Raw genomic sequence first — 20,610 nt, forward strand, 5'->3', positions numbered from 1 at the left:
CTCATTGGCTTGTTCGTGGTTCGCGAATCGCAATTCTTAATCTGTGCTGTTTCGTTGTGTCCCAAATCCTAAAGATAAATAAATCATGGTAGACGGATGGGTATGCTAGCGGAATACCGTAAGCTAGTACCCTATGTTTCTATTTCTCTTCCCCCCTTTGAAATGACTCCCTTATCCCTCAAAGGGAGGAAGATAGAGATAGACAGATAGGGTACTAGCGTACAGTATACCTCTAGCATACCCAGCCTATTCCCATAAATCATAAACAGTGATAAGAATTCACGATTTACGTTGGAGTGGTTCGTCGTAGTTCCAAGCTCCTCCTAAGACGTAAGTCACAAACTCACAAATTGCAAAAAAGAAAAGCTTTGTGATCGGGTCCAGCTTGATCATTATGAGAATTCTGAAGAGATTTGTAAGGCAGTGTGTGTGGTATGCATTTTTAGAATAGACTCCGACTCTAAAACACGAGAAAATAGAAAAGAATCAAGTTTCAGAATGCATTCTAAACCCAAAAATCTGTTCCGAAAATGCATGCCAAACACAGCCTAAATTTCCGAATCCCCATTCTTAAAGTTGTACATTTCAATTTTGTGATGCATTTGTTACATGCAAACAATCACGGAGGAGCAATTTTTTAGGGCGTGTCGACAAGCATCATAATAGCCATTACTGCAACCTTGCTCCCACTGCTAATTTGTAAATTAAGAAGCAAACAACAATCTCCCATGACATTGCAGTATTGCAAGTTAACCTGACCCTACTGCCTCTCTAGAGGGCATGAGATAAAATATTAGTAAATAGAATTTGCAGATAGAAAACATGGTCAGCTTCAATCTTCCCTAGTATAAAGCTTTAGTACTCAAAGCTCATCCATTCCTATTGAGAACCCAGCTTTTCCGACAACCTATCAGGGCAACTAGTTATGAAATGATCAGATTTGTACCTGATACACTATTGATCCAGGTCTCAATTGTACAATTCACCAATGAAATATATATATATATATCTGATGCATGAAAATGTAAATTCGTCTTCCGTGGTCTCAATGTTAACACAGCTCAGGTTCAGGATCCAACAGTGACTCCTCAAAACTATAGATCGTTCAGACAGGAATGGAATGAAATTTTAATCTGCTCAGTCTAAGCTCCAGCAGTAATAGCTTCAGTAAGTTCACTAAGACAGCCCATGTGCAGAAGTACAATAACCACAAAATTTGACTTCTTAACTAGCACAATACATGATTATAACCATCCAATACAGTGCTTCTAGCTGGGGTCAAGAATTCCAGCCAACAATGCAGAAAAAGGAGACTCCCATGAGAATCTCCCATGAATACATTGGATTGTGGATCCAGCACATCTCGTGTGCATAATGTAATACTGTGTTGTAATCCATCAATAATTACAAACAAAGATCATAAACTCAACCCTCTCACTACATTTTTCTCTAATTTTTTACGAAACTATCACATAATGATGAAAGAATGGAACTTGAAAACCCTCACTATTGTCTCCTCAATTAGTGGCAGAAGTAATGAGAACCATAACTTATGCACTCAATTAAGAATTTCTTTTACGGTATTAGCACACAATTAATAAATGGAGAATGAAAAAGCCATCAAACAGTTAAGATCCTCCACCCACCCACCCCCACCCCAACAAAAAAGAGGGAAAAAGAATCATCTGATTACTGCAGGAAACCCCCATTTCAGACCAGGCTTTGACATTTCCCCACATGATAAGTAGGAACATAGAAAATTTGGGTGGTTGATGTAAAGTATAACAGCCAGTGCAGAGGCACCGGGAATTTACTCTGGAAGCATCTGTTCATTGTCTGCATCTCCCTCTTCCTCAATCTTAGGCTTCGATTGTGCTTGGCCAGCCCCAGGAGCTTGCTTCTTCTTGATTCCACTCACAATGTCATCAATCCTCAGTAGCATACAAGCAGCTTCAATGGCCGTCTTAAAAGTTTGTGCCTTCACATTATATGCATCCCAAATCTGAAGTGAAAAAAATAAAGAAATAAATAAAAATTTTCAATTTGCAAAACAAAGGACTAAAAAACAAGAGTAAAGCTACAGATACCCGCTTCTCTTGCATATCCACAATAGCACCAGTGATCCCATCAATACCAATCCATGGGTTTTCACCATTTGCATGCTGCAACAAAGAATCATCATAGAAGATACAGAAATAGCTCATTACCCCATCCCATTAGATCTCAAATTATTGAATATCTGCTAGCAGCTGTATACCTTTCCCTGCAAGGCAGTCATCGTCCGGATCACATTAACCCCACAGTTCTGGGCCAAAGTCCGTGGGATTGCTTCAAAGGCTATGGCTGCAGCTTCATATGGCCACTGTGGACAATCAAATGCAAAAAACCATTCAGTCAGCTTTCTATCTTACCACAGTAGAGCAATTTTTAACACTTACAGGAAGGATAACTCCCCCTCCCCCCTCCCAAGTGAAAAAAATGAAAAGTTAACTTGTCACTTGTTCTTGATCTCGGTTATTGTCTAAGTAAACAAAGAGTAGACAAAGTCATGGCACTTTTCACTCAAAGTAATACCGATTTTTTTCAATGTAAAACCTATAAACGTCCTATAAATTAATTACAATTCAATACCTTTGAGGCTGCTCCAGTGAAAGTCTCTACTTTTCTTAATAGCTAGGTAAGACAATTCTGAATCACAAATTTTCAATTTCCTAGCTATATTGATGTCACGAAGTCAATTTACCTTTTCTATGCCTTCAATAGACGAACTCTTCTGCTTCAAGGTAGCAGATACAGTCAGCTCCGAAGCACCCCCACCAGGAACAAGTTTTGGATTTTTAATTATATTTCGTGATACAGACATGGCGTCCTGTTTGTTAAAAAGATTCTTAGAATACAAATTCCAAAATTCAAATGTCTTCAAATACAAATTCAGAATTTACCTGAAGGTTCCTTTCCACTTCATTCAAGAGGTCCTTGCTAGCACCCCTTAAAAGAACTGTACAAGCCTTTGGGTTTTTGCACTCTTCAATGAAGGAAAAAAACTCATCCCCGATTTTCCTGACCTCAAAATGTCCTGCTCCAGTTCCAACGTCAGATTCCTGGAGCTCATCCGGTCTGTTGACAACAACTGCTCCACATGCCCTAGCGATCCTGTTGTTGTCAGTCTTCCTCAACCTTCTGATTGCACTGACCCCTGCCTTGCTAAAGAAATGGCAGGCAAGATCACTAAGACCCTTCTCCGTGATTACTAAGTCAGGCTTGAATTTCAGAATCTGTGCACAAAGGTTCTCAATATATTCTTCTTCCAATTTGAGAAGCACACCCCTGCCAAAATTCAACAAACAATCAATTAAACTACAGCCCAGAAGTTCAGTGGTATTCCATGATTAACGACCAACATTTTCATACACTCAATATCTATTTTTTATGAAGAAGCCAAAAAAATTTAACAGGCCATTTAACCAAATTTAATTGGGAAGAAGCAGGCTTTTCATTCTAGCCCATGAAAAAGCAGGTCTCACGATCTAATAAACATTCCAAATAACCATAACCAACTATCTAAGCCCCCTACCCACCCCCTAGTGGAACTGATAGGTAACAAAAGGAAGCCCGATGCGGGATTTTCTCAAACACTAGGAAAATGTTTGTTCAGTCTAACAGGACAGTTCAAGGGAAATTAAGAAATTGAAAATAAAGGCTTTGGGCATAAACTAGTTGCTACTTACCAGTGTTAAAAATTAGAAATTTGAAATCAAACTCATATCTAGGATTTCACAAACTTGAATTTGAGTTGTATTGACAGCCTGAAAGGATAAGAAATTGAGGCTAAAATAGAGCTTAAGTTAAGCAATACATAAATGTCTCAAGATCTTACAATCTTTTTCCAGGCTTTTGAGAGAAATACCCTGGACGTTCATCTAGTAAAAAGAAAAGGAAAAAAGAACGCTAACTGGTTGCGTGGTTCCTGCGCCCAGACACAGGACAGCGTGAAATTGCCATTCAGCCCCCAGCAAAATAAAAAATCACATTCAGGCAGATCCCTTTGCCTGCACTCTCATTGGCCCCCACGTTGATGCAGTCGCTACACAACTAGACAACTATCTCTTGCCCAAAAGAAAATTATAGTCTTGTGTGTAGTTTAAGTGTTAAAATAAAGCTTCTAGAACTTAAACTTAGCCACAGAAGGATTTTAATTGGCTTGGAATGAGAACTTTAAGCTTTGAGTTAAGAAGGAAGACATGTATGCAACAATCGAGGAAATTCCAGAGCAAGAAGAATAAAAATAAGTAGAATAATGGTGTACTAAGTAGTAGTACTAGATTACCAATACTTAAAGTCATCAAGGTTCCATTGATTAGTGTCCAATCCACACTCGGAATCTACTTTTTTCCACTAACTAGAATTCTGTTGATGAAACATGTAAAGTGAAATATATGCTTCCCTATAAATGTCACATCTGCCCTCCTTTCCTAATAGAACTCCTCCTTAAGTTTGAAATGTAACATTCTGTCAAAATTTATAAGATCATATCCTAGTTAAATTGATCCAAACTAACAAAATATAAATATGAACTAGAATTACAGAAAGTGGCCTGAAGGCTCCAAGAAAGAGAAATCAAAATACAATTCACAAACTCCTCGATGGCCACTCTATTGCAGAAACCCACTATAAGTTGATGTTCTATCTAAATGCCATGGTTTAAGTTGAATGTCAGAGTGGGATCAGAATATTCGGCTAGGCCCACTTTATTTATAGATTGCAATAGGGAAACAAATAAGGTATGCTAGGTGGAGATGACTCAGCTCCACCTTAGCACACAAGGTACATCGAACCTGGACAGTACATTGAACCTGGACACATTACACACATTAACACTTCCCCTCAAGTTGGAGCATACATATCTCGCATGCCCAACTTGCACACAAGAGGGTGAAAAACTTTACAATGAAGGCCTTTCGTAAAGACATCAGCTAATTGATTAGTTGTGGGGACAAAAGGGATGCAAATGGTGCCTTGTTCCAGTTTATCTTTGATGAAGTGCCTGTCGATTTGGATGTGCTTGGTTTTATCATGTTGAACCGGATTATGTGCTATGTTGATTGCTGCTTTGTTGTCACAATATAGGCGCATAGGTGTACCAACAGCTAAGCCCAAATCTCCTAACAATACCTTGAGCCAGACTAGTTTGCAGACTCCTTGGGCCATTGCTCGATACTCGGCCTCTGCACTGGATCTAGATACAACAGCTTGTTTCTTGCTCCTCCACATAACCAAGTTGCCTCCAAGGAAGGTGTAGTATCCAGAAGTAGAGCGTTAGTCTTCAATAGAGCCAGCCCAATTAGCATCTATAAAGGTTTCCAACTGAAGATTGTTGCTGTTGGAGAATAAAAGGCCTTTGCCAAGGGCTGATTTCAAGTATCTCAAGGTGCATGGTACGAGGATCATCTAAGAATCGGCTGACAATTCCAACTGCATAGGCTATGTCTGGCCGAGTATGGGAGAGGTAGATCAGCCTGCCCACCAGTCTCTGATAACTCTCCTTGTCGACCGGATCACCCCGGTGCTGCTCAGATGATGACTGACTTCAATGGGAGACTCTGGTGGTTGGCAACCTAACATCCCAGTTTCATTGAGAAAATATAAGACATCCTTCCTCTGCGAAATAAAGATGCCCTTATTGGAACGGGCAGCCTCAATTCCCAGGAAGTATCGAAGCGGTCCCAAATCTTTAATCTCAAACTCCTGTGCTAGTTGAGTTTTTATTTTGGTGATCTCATCCTCGTCACTTCCGGTCACAACAATGTCGTCAACATATACAATAAGAAAACCCTTTTTATTTATTTTAGAAAGGTAGTTTGTCAAAAAACATGCCCGTGACCATGCAAGGTAGTTAGTCCCATTCAACTTGGTTGGACCCGCTTTCAAAGAGAGGTTATGGCCATGAATCCCAACACAACTCACCTCACTACCCCCAACATCTCCTGTGGAGTCATTAACATCACAATCGTCTGCCATGAGATGGAATCACAACAAAGAAGCTGATATGGAACGTAAACAAATAGATAAAGCAAGGAGTAGCGGTATGGAGGCTAACGTGTCATTCACGAGAGTAGCGAGACAGCATATCGCAACGAGATGGATAGGCACCAAGGCAAATAGAGAAGTGGAGGGCCTGGGAGAGGCCAGGGTCAAGCACTGTAAGTAGGGATGTACCGTATTTGTATAGAGATATGCGGAAAAAAAATCCGAATACTCCGATAAAAATCCGTCCCGAAAAAATCCAAATACTTAATAATAAAAAATTAAGTAAATAATGATCATGAGGGTTTTTTAAGATTCAACAGGTTCTAGAATATGAGGAAAAGAGAATCATGATCTAAGAGATATGGATTGAGAGTGAATTGTATTTGCTAGGGGAGGAAGGTCCGGGTTACACAAGGCAAAGATGTAAATGAATGGTTGAAAATCCAAATTCGATCCACATCCGAATCCGTTTAGAGGTATCCGTATTCGGTCAGGGAATATCCGGATCCGATCACATCTAATCCATATCTGAGCCGAATCCGATCTGTTTACATCCCTAACTGTAAGAGGCGAAGGACCCTGGAGGTCGTGCAATAAGGGGGGAAGCCCTAGAGGTCGTGCGACAGGGGCGGAAGGCCCTGGGTGGTCTGCAGCAAGAGGCGGGAGGCCCTGGTTTGTGCCGACAAAGGGTAGGAGGCCCTAGGTGACTCCGACAGAGGGCGAGAGGCCCTGGGATAGTGCCAACAGGGGGTGGGAGGCCATGGAGGTCATGCGACAGGGGCAGGAGACCCTGGGTGGTCTGCAACAGGGGCGGGAGGCCCTTGATTTGGTTCGAGAGAGGGTAGGAGTCCCCTGGACGATCGCGAGACGGGGTGGATCCCCTGGTGCAGCGATGGAAAGAGGGCTAAGGCCCTGGGAGGCACAGCGGCAGTGCTGGAGCGGTCATTGGAGCCGGACAGCAGTGGCGGTGGTAGGTGGCAGCGGCGGTCAATGGTTGTTGATGACAATCATACATGGTATGACATGCATTGCCACATGTTCAGTCAACCATATCTGACGCAGTGAGGCCGGAGCCTCGAGATCAATGGTGGTGTTCTACTGGCGGCGGTGGCGGAAAAAGAAAACCAAATAAAATTTTAGGGTTTTTTGGCGCTCTGATACCAAGTTGAATATCAGAGTGGGATCAGAATATCCGGCTTGTCTCTCAAAGACAGAAGGCCACTTTATTTATAGATTGGAATAGGGAAACAAATAAGGTATGCTAGGTGGAGATGTCTCTCAAAGACCGAAGGCCACTTTATTTCGCATTAACTGTTAGAGGTATTGCATCAGGAACAATGCCAGTGCATTCAACAACAAAGCGTTATTGTGCTCCTGCACAGTTCACACAGCTGACACAAACCTAAAGAGGAGAACTTGCCAACAACAAACAGTTGTGCTCATGCTTTTAAAACCAACATTCAAACCGGTCATACAACCAAAACCAAAAGGATCCGAAATAAAGAAAAAGTAACCATTTATTTATGGGTGCAATGTTATACCAAAGTGGTGGACTTAGAAGTTGTAACCTTCGAGTTTTGAGTGCTCCTTATCTTATTCCGAAAAGTTCTTCAAGTCGGGTAAAAAAAGATTTTCAAAATTATTCAAAAGTGACCTACCATTATGTCATTCTTAAAGACCAGATAATGCAAAAGTCGACCTCGAACAAGGGAAACCAGCGGGAGATCGATTGCAGCCAGCATCAACACAATAAGGATGAACAAATTGAATAACTGAAACTTTTAGTGCTTTTTTTTTTCTTTTTACATATGAAGAATAACATTAAAAAAAAAAAAAGATAAGAAGAAGAGGAAGAGGATATAGAGAAGATAGAAGAAGAAGGGGGTAGGGGATGGGTTTCTCAACCTGGGTCTCTCACCCACAGCTATCCCAGCTGTTGAAACAAGAATATTCTCCCATAAACGATGGCAACATGGCCTGAAAATTCTATTCTCCAAAACCTGTTTCTATTACAAGAGGGGCTGCCTATTTAATGGAATAGGCCAGCTTACAAAATTAGAAACTTAAGAAATAGTAACTTTTAAAATAGAAACGTAATGAAAATAGAAACTAGGCTTTATAGTTCAGCCAACATGCAAGGAACAAAATTGGAAACTAGTACATATAGTAACTACTAAAAAGAAAGAAACAAAATTAGAAAATACTAGATACCTAGACTTAATAACTAAGAAACTATTACAAAAATAGAAACTAAGTTAATAGCAGCTTCTAATAGAATATTCCACCAACATCCAGCAGCTAATCTTCACACCAACTGTCCATATCAGCCCTCAAATCACTGTTCACGCGAACAATAATTTTGGTACTGTTCATGTGAACAGTAACTTTTTTTAAAAAATCAAATTGTCTTGGTCTCTTATCTTCTTCATGCTTCTCTCTGGGCTGGAGCTGCCTTAGGTGATGCTCCATCAAACATTCAAACCAACAAAAACTTGCCACATTATCAGACTAGGCTGCCTCTCACAGCAGTTGAATCCGACAACCTTGCTGAGATGGTTTTGGGGTTTGTTCATGCGGGTACATATGGACTTGTGATCTACATCACCAGAAGAGCTATCATTGTCTTGCATGCTTTCATGTGTGAAATGGTCCTCATTGAAAGAAGAATGATGCAGAGTTGAAGCACTACATCCACAAGAAGAAGAGGAACAAGAAGCTGCTGTCCAAGTAGTAGTAGTAGTAGTAGGGATGCCTATGTAAAGTAGACTTCCATACTTAGTTTTTATTTTATGTTTTAAATTGAACTGGTTGAACCACTAGTCCAATTTAAGTGATTTTAGAATATTCTTTTAGAATAGGATCTTTTTTATTTTTGACCAATTAATAAGTCACATGACCTACTGCCCATGTAATAGAGCTCAGCTAGGGGGGGATCTATTCCTTCTCCTAGGCTGGTTAGGATTAAGGCCATTGGCCACCTATATATTCTAATGAAATCGTGGGAGGTGGACATTACCTCTGACTCTTGAAAACTTTGCTCTTGCAAGTTGCTGCTTCTTCTCTTCTCTTTGAAGATTGTCTTGTGTTTGATCCAATCAACACCTTGCGGTGTGAAGCCTGGGTGGTTCTCTTCAAGTTCTACTTTCTAGTTTCAGTCAATGATTCCATTTTTATTCAGATTCCTCCATCATCAAGCTGCTGCCAATTACTTTCTGCCAGTACAATTAAGTTTGAACCCAACCCCCAATTCTTCTTCTAATCCTCTACAGCTCCAAACCCTAACATTCCCCCCTTATTATTTTTGAGTTTTCCATAACCTAAAATCTGCACAGACCAATCCACCCATCAATATCTCACCAAACCAAAACCGAATTACCCTCTCTGCCCCCTTAGCACTCGATCCAAACCCTAGCCCCATCCTCCCACTCTAAACCCTAGATCCCATCAATATTCTCTTATTAAAAACCCAAAACCCTAACCCTATACTGCTGTTATTTCAAATCAGCATACTTCCCTCCATTAAAACAACTCAGGACCTTCACTGATAGACTCCCCTACCTTGGCTTGACATAACCCTAACCCTAACCCTAATTTCACCAAAAACCCTATTTTGACCTAGCCGATTCACCTGTTCATAACAGATCCTGGTTGATTGTCTCCTAGTTGGTCCTCTACCAATCTAGGACTACATTAAAGAAGTATGTTATTCTCAAAGGGCAAGAAAGTAACGTTAAAGCTACTTTTTCACCAACTTTGGATACCACAAGATTTTCCCTTTTATTTATTATGGGAGCAGGATCTGAGAGATGCACATCCAAAATAAAGTGAGCATTGCAGGTTTCACTCTGAAACACCCAGTTCAAGTGGTCCAACCAGGTTGTATCCTACACCTTTAAGATTTAAAAGGATTCTTCTTTTTTTCTTTTTTTTTTTCTTTTTTTTTTTTTTTTTGGTGGGGGGGGGGGGGAATGCAAAACATTTGCATCCACCACAAGGGTCAATGCCAGTGACCAAAATATATGTAACACAGTAGTCACAAAGAGTACAAATCCTGCTTCTGTTTAGAATGGCAATGTTATGAACAAGAAGGAAAAAATATGCAACAGCAGCCACACAGCAAATCTTACCAGTCCTCTTCCTTAAGCAGTTCAGCATTTGTCTGATTCTCTCCCTTCTTGTATTCAAGAGGGCAATCAAGAAGTACAATGCGTGGATTTAATATCTTTCTTCTCATTTTTCCAGGGGCAACAATGTCTTTGTTAAACATAACACCTTTCAGCACCCTAGAATCTTCCAACTGGCCACCAGGAACCTTCTCAACCTTTATATACTTTTTGATATCCACTTCCCGCAATCCTTGGCCAAGATCGACACCCACAGCCATGGTAGCATCAATAGCTAAGTCCTGGAAAGAAAATTTTCAGGCAAAATTTCCCCGTTAAAAGTAAGAAGAAAAATGCTTAAATAAATAAGAGGAGATGCCTATAGAATGATTAAAAAAAAAACACGTATAAACATTATATCCAAGATAAGAGGATAAAACAGGACAGATAACTTACAGCAATTAGATCTCCAAAGTGACTAGTGAACTTTGTCGCAATACAACTCTTAACCAGTCCCAGCATTGCAGCACCTGCCATGATCAACATATGACCATTACTATCTGTTTAATTAGAAAAACTACAATGCTAAAGAACCTACAACCGAAGTAAAGCACAGATTCATTGAGTACCAAATCTTGTATTGATTTAAACAGGAATGCTCTGACAGTGAAGGAAAGAAGCAAAGCAATTCCAGTGATATCAATAAAATAATTTTTTTTTTACCCCAGAACTCCAGGCCTGGGCAGCCCTTTATAATTTTGTACTCAATACACCAGTACATGGAGGAACATCCCATATTATCCACACCCAATCAAAATGATAGAGAATAACATGATCAGCTACTGAAATTGTCTGGAAACTTACGATCATTCACATCAACCGACACAGCAATTTTGTCAAGCACAGCAATGGCGTCCTCAAGAGCTTGATTGTATGCTGTGATAATGGATTAAAATTAAAAACAATAAAAAGAAAAGACATATTTCTTGTCAAAGTAAACTAAAGGATCAATTTCCTCCAAGACATTAAATTACCTCGGCAAATGACTGTGGGGTGATAATTCTTGTCAATAAAAGCTTCAGCCACATGAAGCATCTCGCCAGCTATTAAATAATAAAAAATTGTTACATTCAAACAGATCAATAATGCCATTATCTTCCTTTTCAAAATTAAGAGCACAGCCCCACCCTGCCAACCCCGAAGTCCCAGGAAAAAAAAAAGGGACAGAGAAAAAGCCACCACTACAATGAATTTTGCAGATTAATATTTAAGCTGCCACCATTAAACAAATCAAAAGAAACTTGATAGTACCTTCCACCAGGAGGGATCCAGATAAATAGCTAGAACTTGAGTTTTATAGATGTCACAGTCACTTGCGATGATGTTAATATAGGATACCTCCCAGCTAGAAATCCTATAGTGGGCCACGTATCCCAACTGTCTGGGCAACAAGCATGTCATATATGTAATGGGAGCAATGGCACAGGAACAGCAAATTCCATTTAAGAACCACCAGTATATTAATAAGGTAAAGATAAGTCAACCCACATGCATAAACAGGAAGAATTGCCAGGTAACAAGGGATTGGAACTTAAATTTAGTGGACGTATTCCAAATTGACAAAATGATTAACCAGTTTTGACAATGTCAATCTCATTGGTTCATTGGGTTAGGTACTGTCAGCCTTACATAGGTCCAGGTAAGACATAAATCTCTCTTATCAAGGATAGCGCAAGACTAAGCAAACTCTTCTTGCATTAATATCAAGGACAGATGCACTTTCTGTTCCAGAAAACAATAGCATGGGAGCAGGCTTATATAACATACCAAGAACAATTACTGAAGTGGTTCCATCCCCTACTTCTTCATCTTGTGTGCGGCTGAGTTCAATCATAGACTGTCATTCCAGGATACGTAAATTGCAACAAAATTGAAAGTGAGTAGTTGTATTCACAGATAAACAAGTTAAGTCCAACAAAATAGCGTAAGTGACAAAAATAGTAGCATATTTTAGGAAGAATCTACCAAACAATAATCAAGCAGGAGATTGAATAAGCTACCTTAGCAGCTGGATGGGCAAGGTCCAACTCACGCAGTATCGCATTTCCATCATTCGTCACAACAATGCCTGTAAAACCCAAAAGGAAAGAAACTCATCCAATATCCATAATACTGGAAATGTTTGGACTTTGGAGTAACGAATTACACACCAAGATGACAAGAAAACAAAATATAAGCAGATCTTGGAGAAAACAATCCAATATAACGTAAAAAACAAGTCAAAAAATGGAAAGCTAATTTTTAATAATTTGATGTCATTGTTTAATCACTTCCTGAAGTTAACACATAAAATGAGCTGTTCAACCCCCCCCCCCCAACCCCAAAAAGAAAAAAAAAAAAAAAAAGACACATTGAACCAGCTTTGCCGAATTTTTAAAAGACAAGCTGGATGGAGGGAGAAAGTTTAACCATCTCCAACCTAAGAAGATGGTAATCCATTTTGAATCCACAACAGGGAGAAGCAGAGGACTGAAATACGATGGTTTCTAATGCAGAATCAATCCCAAACCAGGAAGAACTAGTGAGAGATCAATTACAACAAGATCCCAATATGGATAAAAATAAATCAATAACAGATTTTATTTTTTTTTATCTCTCTTTTTTAATTCTTTTATATACGAAAGAAGAAACAAGAAAGGATATGACCAAAGCTTCACCACCATACCCAACCTACTGAATCACCACAGTAGGGTTTGATTGAAATCACCACCAATCAGGCTCTTGGAATCACCACCAAGAGGGCATTGCATCACCACTGCACCAACAAGGCTGAAGCCAAAATTCACTTCTTCTTTTTAGAATCGTTAGAGGGTCTAAGCCCCTTCTCCTTTCTTTATAACTTCATAGAAACCAACAAAAAGGAAACCTCTAGTATGGTAAGAGGATCCCTTACAAGTTACAACTTGAGTCTTTCTTCAAAATAAAATCTATCTAGAACATTAAAAAAAAAGAAACTATGGTTGGATTGTAGCATATCTATCCAACCCTACAAAATAGAAAGTAGGAAGCCACAAAGTGTAACCCACAATCCTCATAATAGCTGGAATATCTTTAATAGAATATTCCACTCAATCTCCTCTAGGTCTTCTAGAATATCCTCCAAATCCCCTCCCTATGATCTGCATCAGTTCCACATCGAATTTAAGTAAATGACAAAATAATTGATTCCTCCATATAAGGCACCTTCCACAAATCCCTCTCGTAGTAATCTCAACTTAAGTGTCAAAGTAGCAGAAGTGAATGAGATGACCAGAGAAAACTAGCAGTCCTTACAAAACAATTCATCTCCGAATGCAGACTAAAATCTATACCCCACCACGGGCAACGATGATATGTGAAAATTGCAAGTCTAACCATGATAATCCATCAATCTAATTGTAAAATAAGGGGAGGAACAATGTCCAGAGTTGAGATAACAGAATCTGATGAATAATTTACATCTAAACACAGCACAAAGGTCAAGACATTGAGTACTAGTGCTGCACCAGAGATTGACCAGACAAATGAAAAAGTATACAGTAATATAAATAAATGAAAATGAAATACCTCCTCCAGCATCTAGGAGCATCTTCAGCATGGAACGGGGGCCCAAAGTAGTACGGATTATGTCAGCAACAGCCTGCAGAACAAATTCATGCAGTAAGAACTTCAGTCATATGAAAAAATGATCCTTAAGAAAACATGTAAAAGAAGAAGAAGACACCAAAGCCAGGCCAAGTGACGTGTCTAATAGAATCTCCAACAAAAAGTGGCAACTAATAGCAATGATTGTGAGAACTGTATATGAGCTCCTTTTCCTTGGAAATTGGGGTCATGATTGGAAACATATTTTATCGAATTTCTTTTCATCCATTTCAAGTTCGGAAAAACATCAACCCTGGAAACTTAATGCTGACGTAGTTTATATTCATTTCAGCTAACCCTTGATCAGGATTATCAAGGACTGCACCTCAAGCATAGTTGTCAAGGCGCATGCCTTAGAGTCTTGGACACCTTGGTCCCCTTGTTGGTGCCGCCTTGCATCCAGGCCCCCTCCAACTGCCTTGGGTAGCCTAGACACCGTAACAACTATGACCTCAAGCATGCACCTTGAGGCTCAAGAACAAGGCACACAGCTTGAGCCTCATCTCCTTGCACTTGCACTACTTCAACGATGAATGCATTTTTTTTATTTTTGTGGTTGGGCTGCTCTACTCATTAGACCATTGCGTCCTTGATAGCTTGCTCTGGTTGAACAGCTAGAGCCTGTATTGTAAAATTGCACATTGGTTTAAGCTATAATGATCAGGTCTAACTATCTTGCTCATTGGCTATTATAAAACTCATGGTTTGTCATCACACCAGTTATCTATTTGTTGCTGACTAATTGTAATTTTATATATGCTGTGGTTGTTGCATATTATTGCAGTGTTATTCATTGTAAGCTATTTTGGACTGTGATTGAATAATTCATAAGTATTATGCCTCTTAGTGTTATATATACTTAACTGATACGCATATATTTGTAAACTCCTCACTTAAGTCCAACAAGCACCTCAGCTTGCATCTTGGCATCAAATATTAGGAGGCCTTGGCACCAATTGGGTGCCTCTCAGCTTAGTAACTTTCTCATTAATCGCATTGATTGTTTCCATGACCTGGGAATTGACTGTGGGTCTAAGAGCAAAAGCATCACATCTCTCCCCCACCCCCGAATAACAAAACTAAAATAGAGCAAAATAAAACAGATGAAAAGAAAGAAGAAACACTTGGTATTATAAAGAAAACAACCACGAATATCAGAACCAGAACCTCAGTGCTAATGATCAGGTCTGTGATGGCCTGTCATGAGAAGCAGTCAGACCAAAGATAACCAAGGTGGAAGGGGAAGCTTAGAACTAAGGTTTTGATGTAAGACTAGAACCAGAATAGGTCTAATCCCAGGCAGGATCAAATAAAAAAAAACTCCAATAAACAAGAAATCATATGAGGGAACCAAGAGAACAATGGGAACTCAAATGAGGGACAATTTCCTTGGTTGAAATAACAAATATAAACCCACAAATTTGTAAGCAGTTGAAGCAGCAATGATCTTGATGTGGTAATCTTCAAGAAATCGATGTGACAATCAATTGAAAGAAATCCCAGCAGCTTGTAGCACTCTTGAGATCGATTTGAACAAAAGTTGGGTTTGGATTCAAGAACCGACAGAAGGGGATTGGGGAAGGTTGGGGTTGGCTATCTCAGCCGGGGCATCTCACCGATCCTATCTCAGGATTTTCAACATTGCGTAAGCAACTTTTCTATTCAATCAAATTCGTGTACAATGCTGGCCTACCTTACAAACTTATATAGAAGCTTCAAAAGTAGACTTGACACTAAAAAGGAAAGGCCTAACCCTATCCTTACCTAATAAGGTAACATAAACTGATTAAGAAAGTACAATAATAAAGAAAACACACTCAAAATAGGACTCTAACTAAACTAATGAAGCAAATCCCGTTTTCCTACTTTCTACCCATATGGCTCATTAAATTGGCCAATTACAAAATAAACCCATGGGATCAAAAGCCCAACACCTACATAACCCAACCCAAAGCTTATTTTCAATAGAATAAACCCTTTAGATGACTTATCTACATCAGGTTTGATGGGAAAGAACGGAAAACTAAGAAAACAAACTGAGAGAAGATGATGCTGATAGTTTTATAAGAATCACATCAACAGATATCTAGAGGGCTTTGAATGCAGATTTTTCTCTTGACTGAGTTCCTGTCCAACCTCTCTAATCCAATCATTTTTAAACTTGCCGAATCCACCATCCCTTTATCTCCAAGGATAGGGTACTGTTCTTCATAGACTCTAACGAAATATATCTGAAAATGTGCCTCTAGGGGCCTTTCAAAACCTATCCAAACAAACAAAGATCACATATTCAGACCAGTGTGCTCCTAGAACAAATCTTATAACTCCAAAAGCCTGGTGCAAAATAAATGAATTGGGCTGAAGGTATCCCCTCCCATTTGTGGTTCATTGAAGGGACTTTTTCAGAGTTTTTTTTTTTTTAAATGGAATAGGTAAAATTAGGTATCAATTCACTATCCATGAGGATCTCAGAAAGGCTTAGGCATAGGATCATGGCTAGATTGTTCCAACATTTACTGGAACAAGTCAAAATCAGAGAAAGATTTAAAGGAAGAAGAATTTAGAAATGAACAGGGTTCGCCTCTATTTGTTCAAGTCACAAGATGAAAAATTATCCAAAAGGAAGAAACTGTTCACACACTAATTCATTGCACTTATGCTCAACAGCTCTGGAACTATTCCTTTTTCTTGGGGGGAGAGAGTTAACTGGAACTACCAGACACTATGCTTAACTTGCTAACAGGATGGCCAGAGCAGAGACGATCCCAAAAAATGCAAGATTTAAAACTTTTTCCATTTGCACAGTAATATGTGCAATTCAAGGTATAATAAACCTAAGATGCTTTTATGACCGGTTGACCATGCCCTACCAGTCTATTAGGCTGCAGAAAAAGCTAAAGACCTAATTTTGGGGTCTCGCTTATGTAAAAGAATATAGAAACATAAAGTTAAGAGATACATGAACTAATTGGTGCTCCTCTTTTGAGTAGTTATGGAGTCTGCCTGTTTGGACCAGCACAGTATAGAAGGTTTGTGGAATTTCCCCTTCTTGCTAATAGTTATTAACCCTTGAATTAACCTTTAAATTACACAAAACCAATGAGTCATACGATGAAGTTATGGAAGAGGGTTATTGAAACACACCTGGGAAAGGAATCTAACATTTCGAAGAACTAATTTGGTTTTATGCCAGGAAGATCCACGATGGAAGCTATTTTCTTACTTGGGAGACTCAAGGAAAGATATAGAGAGGGGAAGAAGGATCTCCATATGGTCTTTATTGACCTAGAAAAATCCTACAACAGAGTCCCTAGGGAGTTAATCTAAGCATATACAAGAGAAGAGAAGGGTGCCATGTTAATATGTGTACATAATTAAGGACATGTATGATGGTGTCATTGGTGTGGTGACTAGCGAAAGAACTATGGGGGGTCAAGGTAGAGAATTCTCAATTACAATTGGGTTGCATCAAGGATCAGCCTTAAGCCTCTATTTGTATGCGCTTATCATAGATGATTTAACTAGAGACGTACAATATGAGGTTCCTTGGTGTATGCTTTTTGCTGATGGTATTGTTTTGATGGAAGAGTGATTTGATTCAGATTGAAGAAACTAAAAGAGCCAGGGGAAGGCCTAAAATAACCATAGGAGAAGTGGTGAGGACATGTTGGAGTTTATGTAATAAGGGTATTTTGGGTACTAGATTATTATCTTGTTAGTTAGGTTGCATTAAGCTTTTATGTTTTTTATCATTTACCTCCCTAGGGAGGTGTATGCAATTTCCAATATCTTATGCTAGTAAACCAATATCAGGGAGAGTCATTACAACTCTCTCCACAAGTTTGCACTCATCTAACTATTCTCTCCTTCTCTTTTCTTCCTTGTTCCTGCCTCTTCTCTTTCATTTCTTCTCTCTCACCTTGATCCTTGCTTAATTTCAACTAGACATGCATAGCTTAGGCCTCATATCTTGTATGACCTTCAAATAGATCTATTTGGAGAGTAAGGATCCATGTAGCCAACCCCATTTAGTTGGGAATGAGGCTATGCTGTTGTTGTTGTTGATGATGAAGCTACATTTCTCTCTATTTATCCACGGACTTTTAGCTAAAACATCAGCAACACTCTAATCGCTGATTCAAAAATACCATAAATGCATCTGATGCAATTTCTGAACTGCTCAACTCGTTTCATTGAGGCTTCAAAATCTTCCAATGAGAGGCGGTTGCTGCCAATCACTGCCTTGAGACTCTTGCTGCTGCCATGAACTAGATCAGCAATAGTCCTAAATCCTATGACACTATATATCTAATCTCCATATTCAACTAGGCATCAAAATCAATATAATAACCTAATGGTGGACCTCAAACAAAACGTATTTCCCACTACCCTAAAGAAATTTGAAAAGTGAATCTCATTGGAAATTTTCCAACCAAACTTCTATTTTAATTGTGGGGTTCAGTAGATGTTTAATCCCCAAGAAAAATGAAATACTGAAATAGCAATTGCTGCATAAGGAGAGTTTCTTTTTAAACAAGCTTTTTTCTTGAGATCATTATGATTGAACTGTTGTTTAAATAATGCTTTTCTTTTTTAATTTGAGCCAACTTTTTTTCCCCTTTTTATTTTGTATTCTATTGGAATTTGGAAATTTACTCTATCTTAAAAGCATATCCTCTGGGTTTCATTTGAAAGGAGAAAGTAAAATTCTACTTTCATGTGACAATTGCGTCCAGCAAGGCAGCAACTTTGAGAACATAAACAACAATAATCGGAATGGTGTGAAACTGTTAACCATAACAAGTATCAACAATCAAATCTAAAAATAGTAAAGCTCATAAATGCATATTATCTATGTAAGACATTAGAACTAAATAAATCCAAGTAATTTCTTTTTCCCTTCACCATGTACGATAGAACCCAACCTCATACATCCCATTATTCAATAGTATCATGAAACTGGGGAAGAAAATAAGCAGTAGATATGGATGCATTTGGGGCTCAACCGCAATGAATAGGACCATAATCATCAAAATGATAATAAAACTCCACCTTGGATGCTTGAATATTTGCATGGTGCACTTTACTTCCAGATTCACGCTTCAAAGAATCTTCTGTTCAGTCAAGTTCATAAAAAGCATAAGATTTGCAATAGGATACAGGTTGATGAACAATAGCACTGTAGGCACCTCAAAAGATCCAGATTCCTTATTCAGGTGAATAACAATATAAAAACAACAACAAAAAGCTCCTATAAAACAGACGTACCAAAAGACAAATAAATAAAGATCCATAAATGTGTGCATGTCAACTATTGAAGGAGCTAAAAGAGCTAGGGCAGGCCTAAAATGACCATAGGTGAGGTTGTGAAGAATGACATGCATAGTCTGGGTCTTGTGCCAAGTATGACCTCAGATAGAGCCTACTAGAGGGCAAGGATCCACGTTGTCGACACCATGTAGCTGAGATTTTCCTGATTTCCTGGCTATCCTCTTTCCTCTTACTCTCATTTTTCATTTTTCATTTTCCATTTCTCACTTTTCTAATCTCATTTCTTCATTTTTATTCTTCATTCATTTTACTGCCCTTTCCCTTTGTGCGGATCTCAGTTTTCCCTACGTTATTTTGAAAGGATCCATGTAGCCGACCCCATTTAGTTGGGATAAGGCTGATTTCTTCTTCTTGTTGTTGTTGTACATAAATGTGTGCATGGGAATGTCAATGTGCATCTAAAACCCATGGGCAATGATATCATTTCATTTCAATATCATATATCTACGATACTTATCCAAAGTGGAGTCATCTACGATACTAGGATTCAAGGAAATGAAGACGTTTCTGACAATTGTTAGCATCCGACAATGAATCCATTCTGTCTGGTGAATTACGCGCTTCAAGCACCACATAAAACCACAGACGAAGTCATTTTGAGTCCTGTGGTTTCCAGTTGAAGAACATAGAATTGAACCCTCCCCCCCCCCCCCCCGGGGACCTAATCAATGGGCGGGATACAACCACTGAGAACGAATCAGACCCAGGTGCCCCTGCAATGCTGCTGCTGCTCCTCCCAACAGAAAGTAGGGCAGGGCAAACATATTAAACCATTCCCAGGTAATCTTGCTTCACTGTATCTTTCAACAATAGCATAAATTCAAACCGACAAACTATATCTATAGAAAATCATAAATTAAGTACCACACTAGGCTTCCAAAATACTGAGTTTTCCACATTTTGGACTCAGAAAAAAAAAATACTTTCCCACAAAGAGCACTTAACCTCCAAAGTAACCGTGTAAGCATGACATAAAAAAGATAAATTTGCGAACTTACTTAGAACGAGGACGGGAGCGTGCATGGTTGATCCTCTTCCTCTTTAACTTCCCTGGTATTGAAAGTGTACGAAGTGAAATCCAAACTAACGTTAAAATGGGACTGAATGCTTCCAACATCAGCATAAATATAAAGACGAACTAGGGAACAAATTTTTAAAAAAAATGGCCGAGTAAATGGGGAGAAGGGCAGGAAATCTCATCGCAAGGATCAACTCGTTTGCGGGAAGAGGAGGAGAATAACCTGCAATTGTTGTTGAAGTCTTAGCTCTCAAGTCTGTAGAGATCACGCCTTTGTTCTTAGTGTTTTTGGGGGCAGTGGCGAAGGCGCGAAGCTGCTGGAGCAATGACGTTTCCAGAATGGGGCATTCCTATCAACTATATGACTGACAGAACTTCCAACCAATTGGAAAAAATGAAAATTTAAATGTCACCTTGTTTAGTCAAGTATAACATTTCACTCCATTT

The 20,610-nt window shown here is 39.1% G+C and overlaps 1 protein-coding gene across 2 annotated transcripts; it reads right to left on the reverse strand.

The window, feature by feature from the left end:
• Nucleotides 1-1,663: 1,663 nt before the first annotated feature.
• Nucleotides 1,664-20,200, reverse strand: LOC122651401 (T-complex protein 1 subunit gamma-like). 2 transcript variants are annotated; one of them, XM_043844783.1, is made up of 14 exons: nucleotides 20,144-20,196; nucleotides 18,867-18,928; nucleotides 13,737-13,809; nucleotides 12,191-12,258; nucleotides 11,958-12,027; nucleotides 11,165-11,233; nucleotides 10,995-11,066; nucleotides 10,587-10,690; nucleotides 10,155-10,432; nucleotides 2,943-3,327; nucleotides 2,744-2,869; nucleotides 2,258-2,362; nucleotides 2,088-2,162; nucleotides 1,664-2,002 (listed from the first exon to the last, which is right to left on the reverse strand). In XM_043844783.1, the coding sequence occupies exons 1-14, from the start codon at nucleotides 20,166-20,168 to the stop codon at nucleotides 1,811-1,813; spliced, it is 1,704 nt and encodes a 567-aa protein (XP_043700718.1). In that variant the 5' UTR covers nucleotides 20,169-20,196; the 3' UTR covers nucleotides 1,664-1,810. The 2 variants fall into 2 exon arrangements, with proteins under 2 accessions (XP_043700718.1, XP_043700719.1); XM_043844784.1 differs by having other exon boundaries at nucleotides 1,665-2,002; nucleotides 10,587-10,660; nucleotides 20,144-20,200.
• Between the last annotated feature and the right edge of the window lie 410 nt (nucleotides 20,201-20,610).

This window comes from Telopea speciosissima, chromosome 2, assembly GCF_018873765.1.
Source record: "Telopea speciosissima isolate NSW1024214 ecotype Mountain lineage chromosome 2, Tspe_v1, whole genome shotgun sequence".
Lineage (NCBI taxonomy): Eukaryota > Viridiplantae > Streptophyta > Magnoliopsida > Proteales > Proteaceae > Telopea > Telopea speciosissima.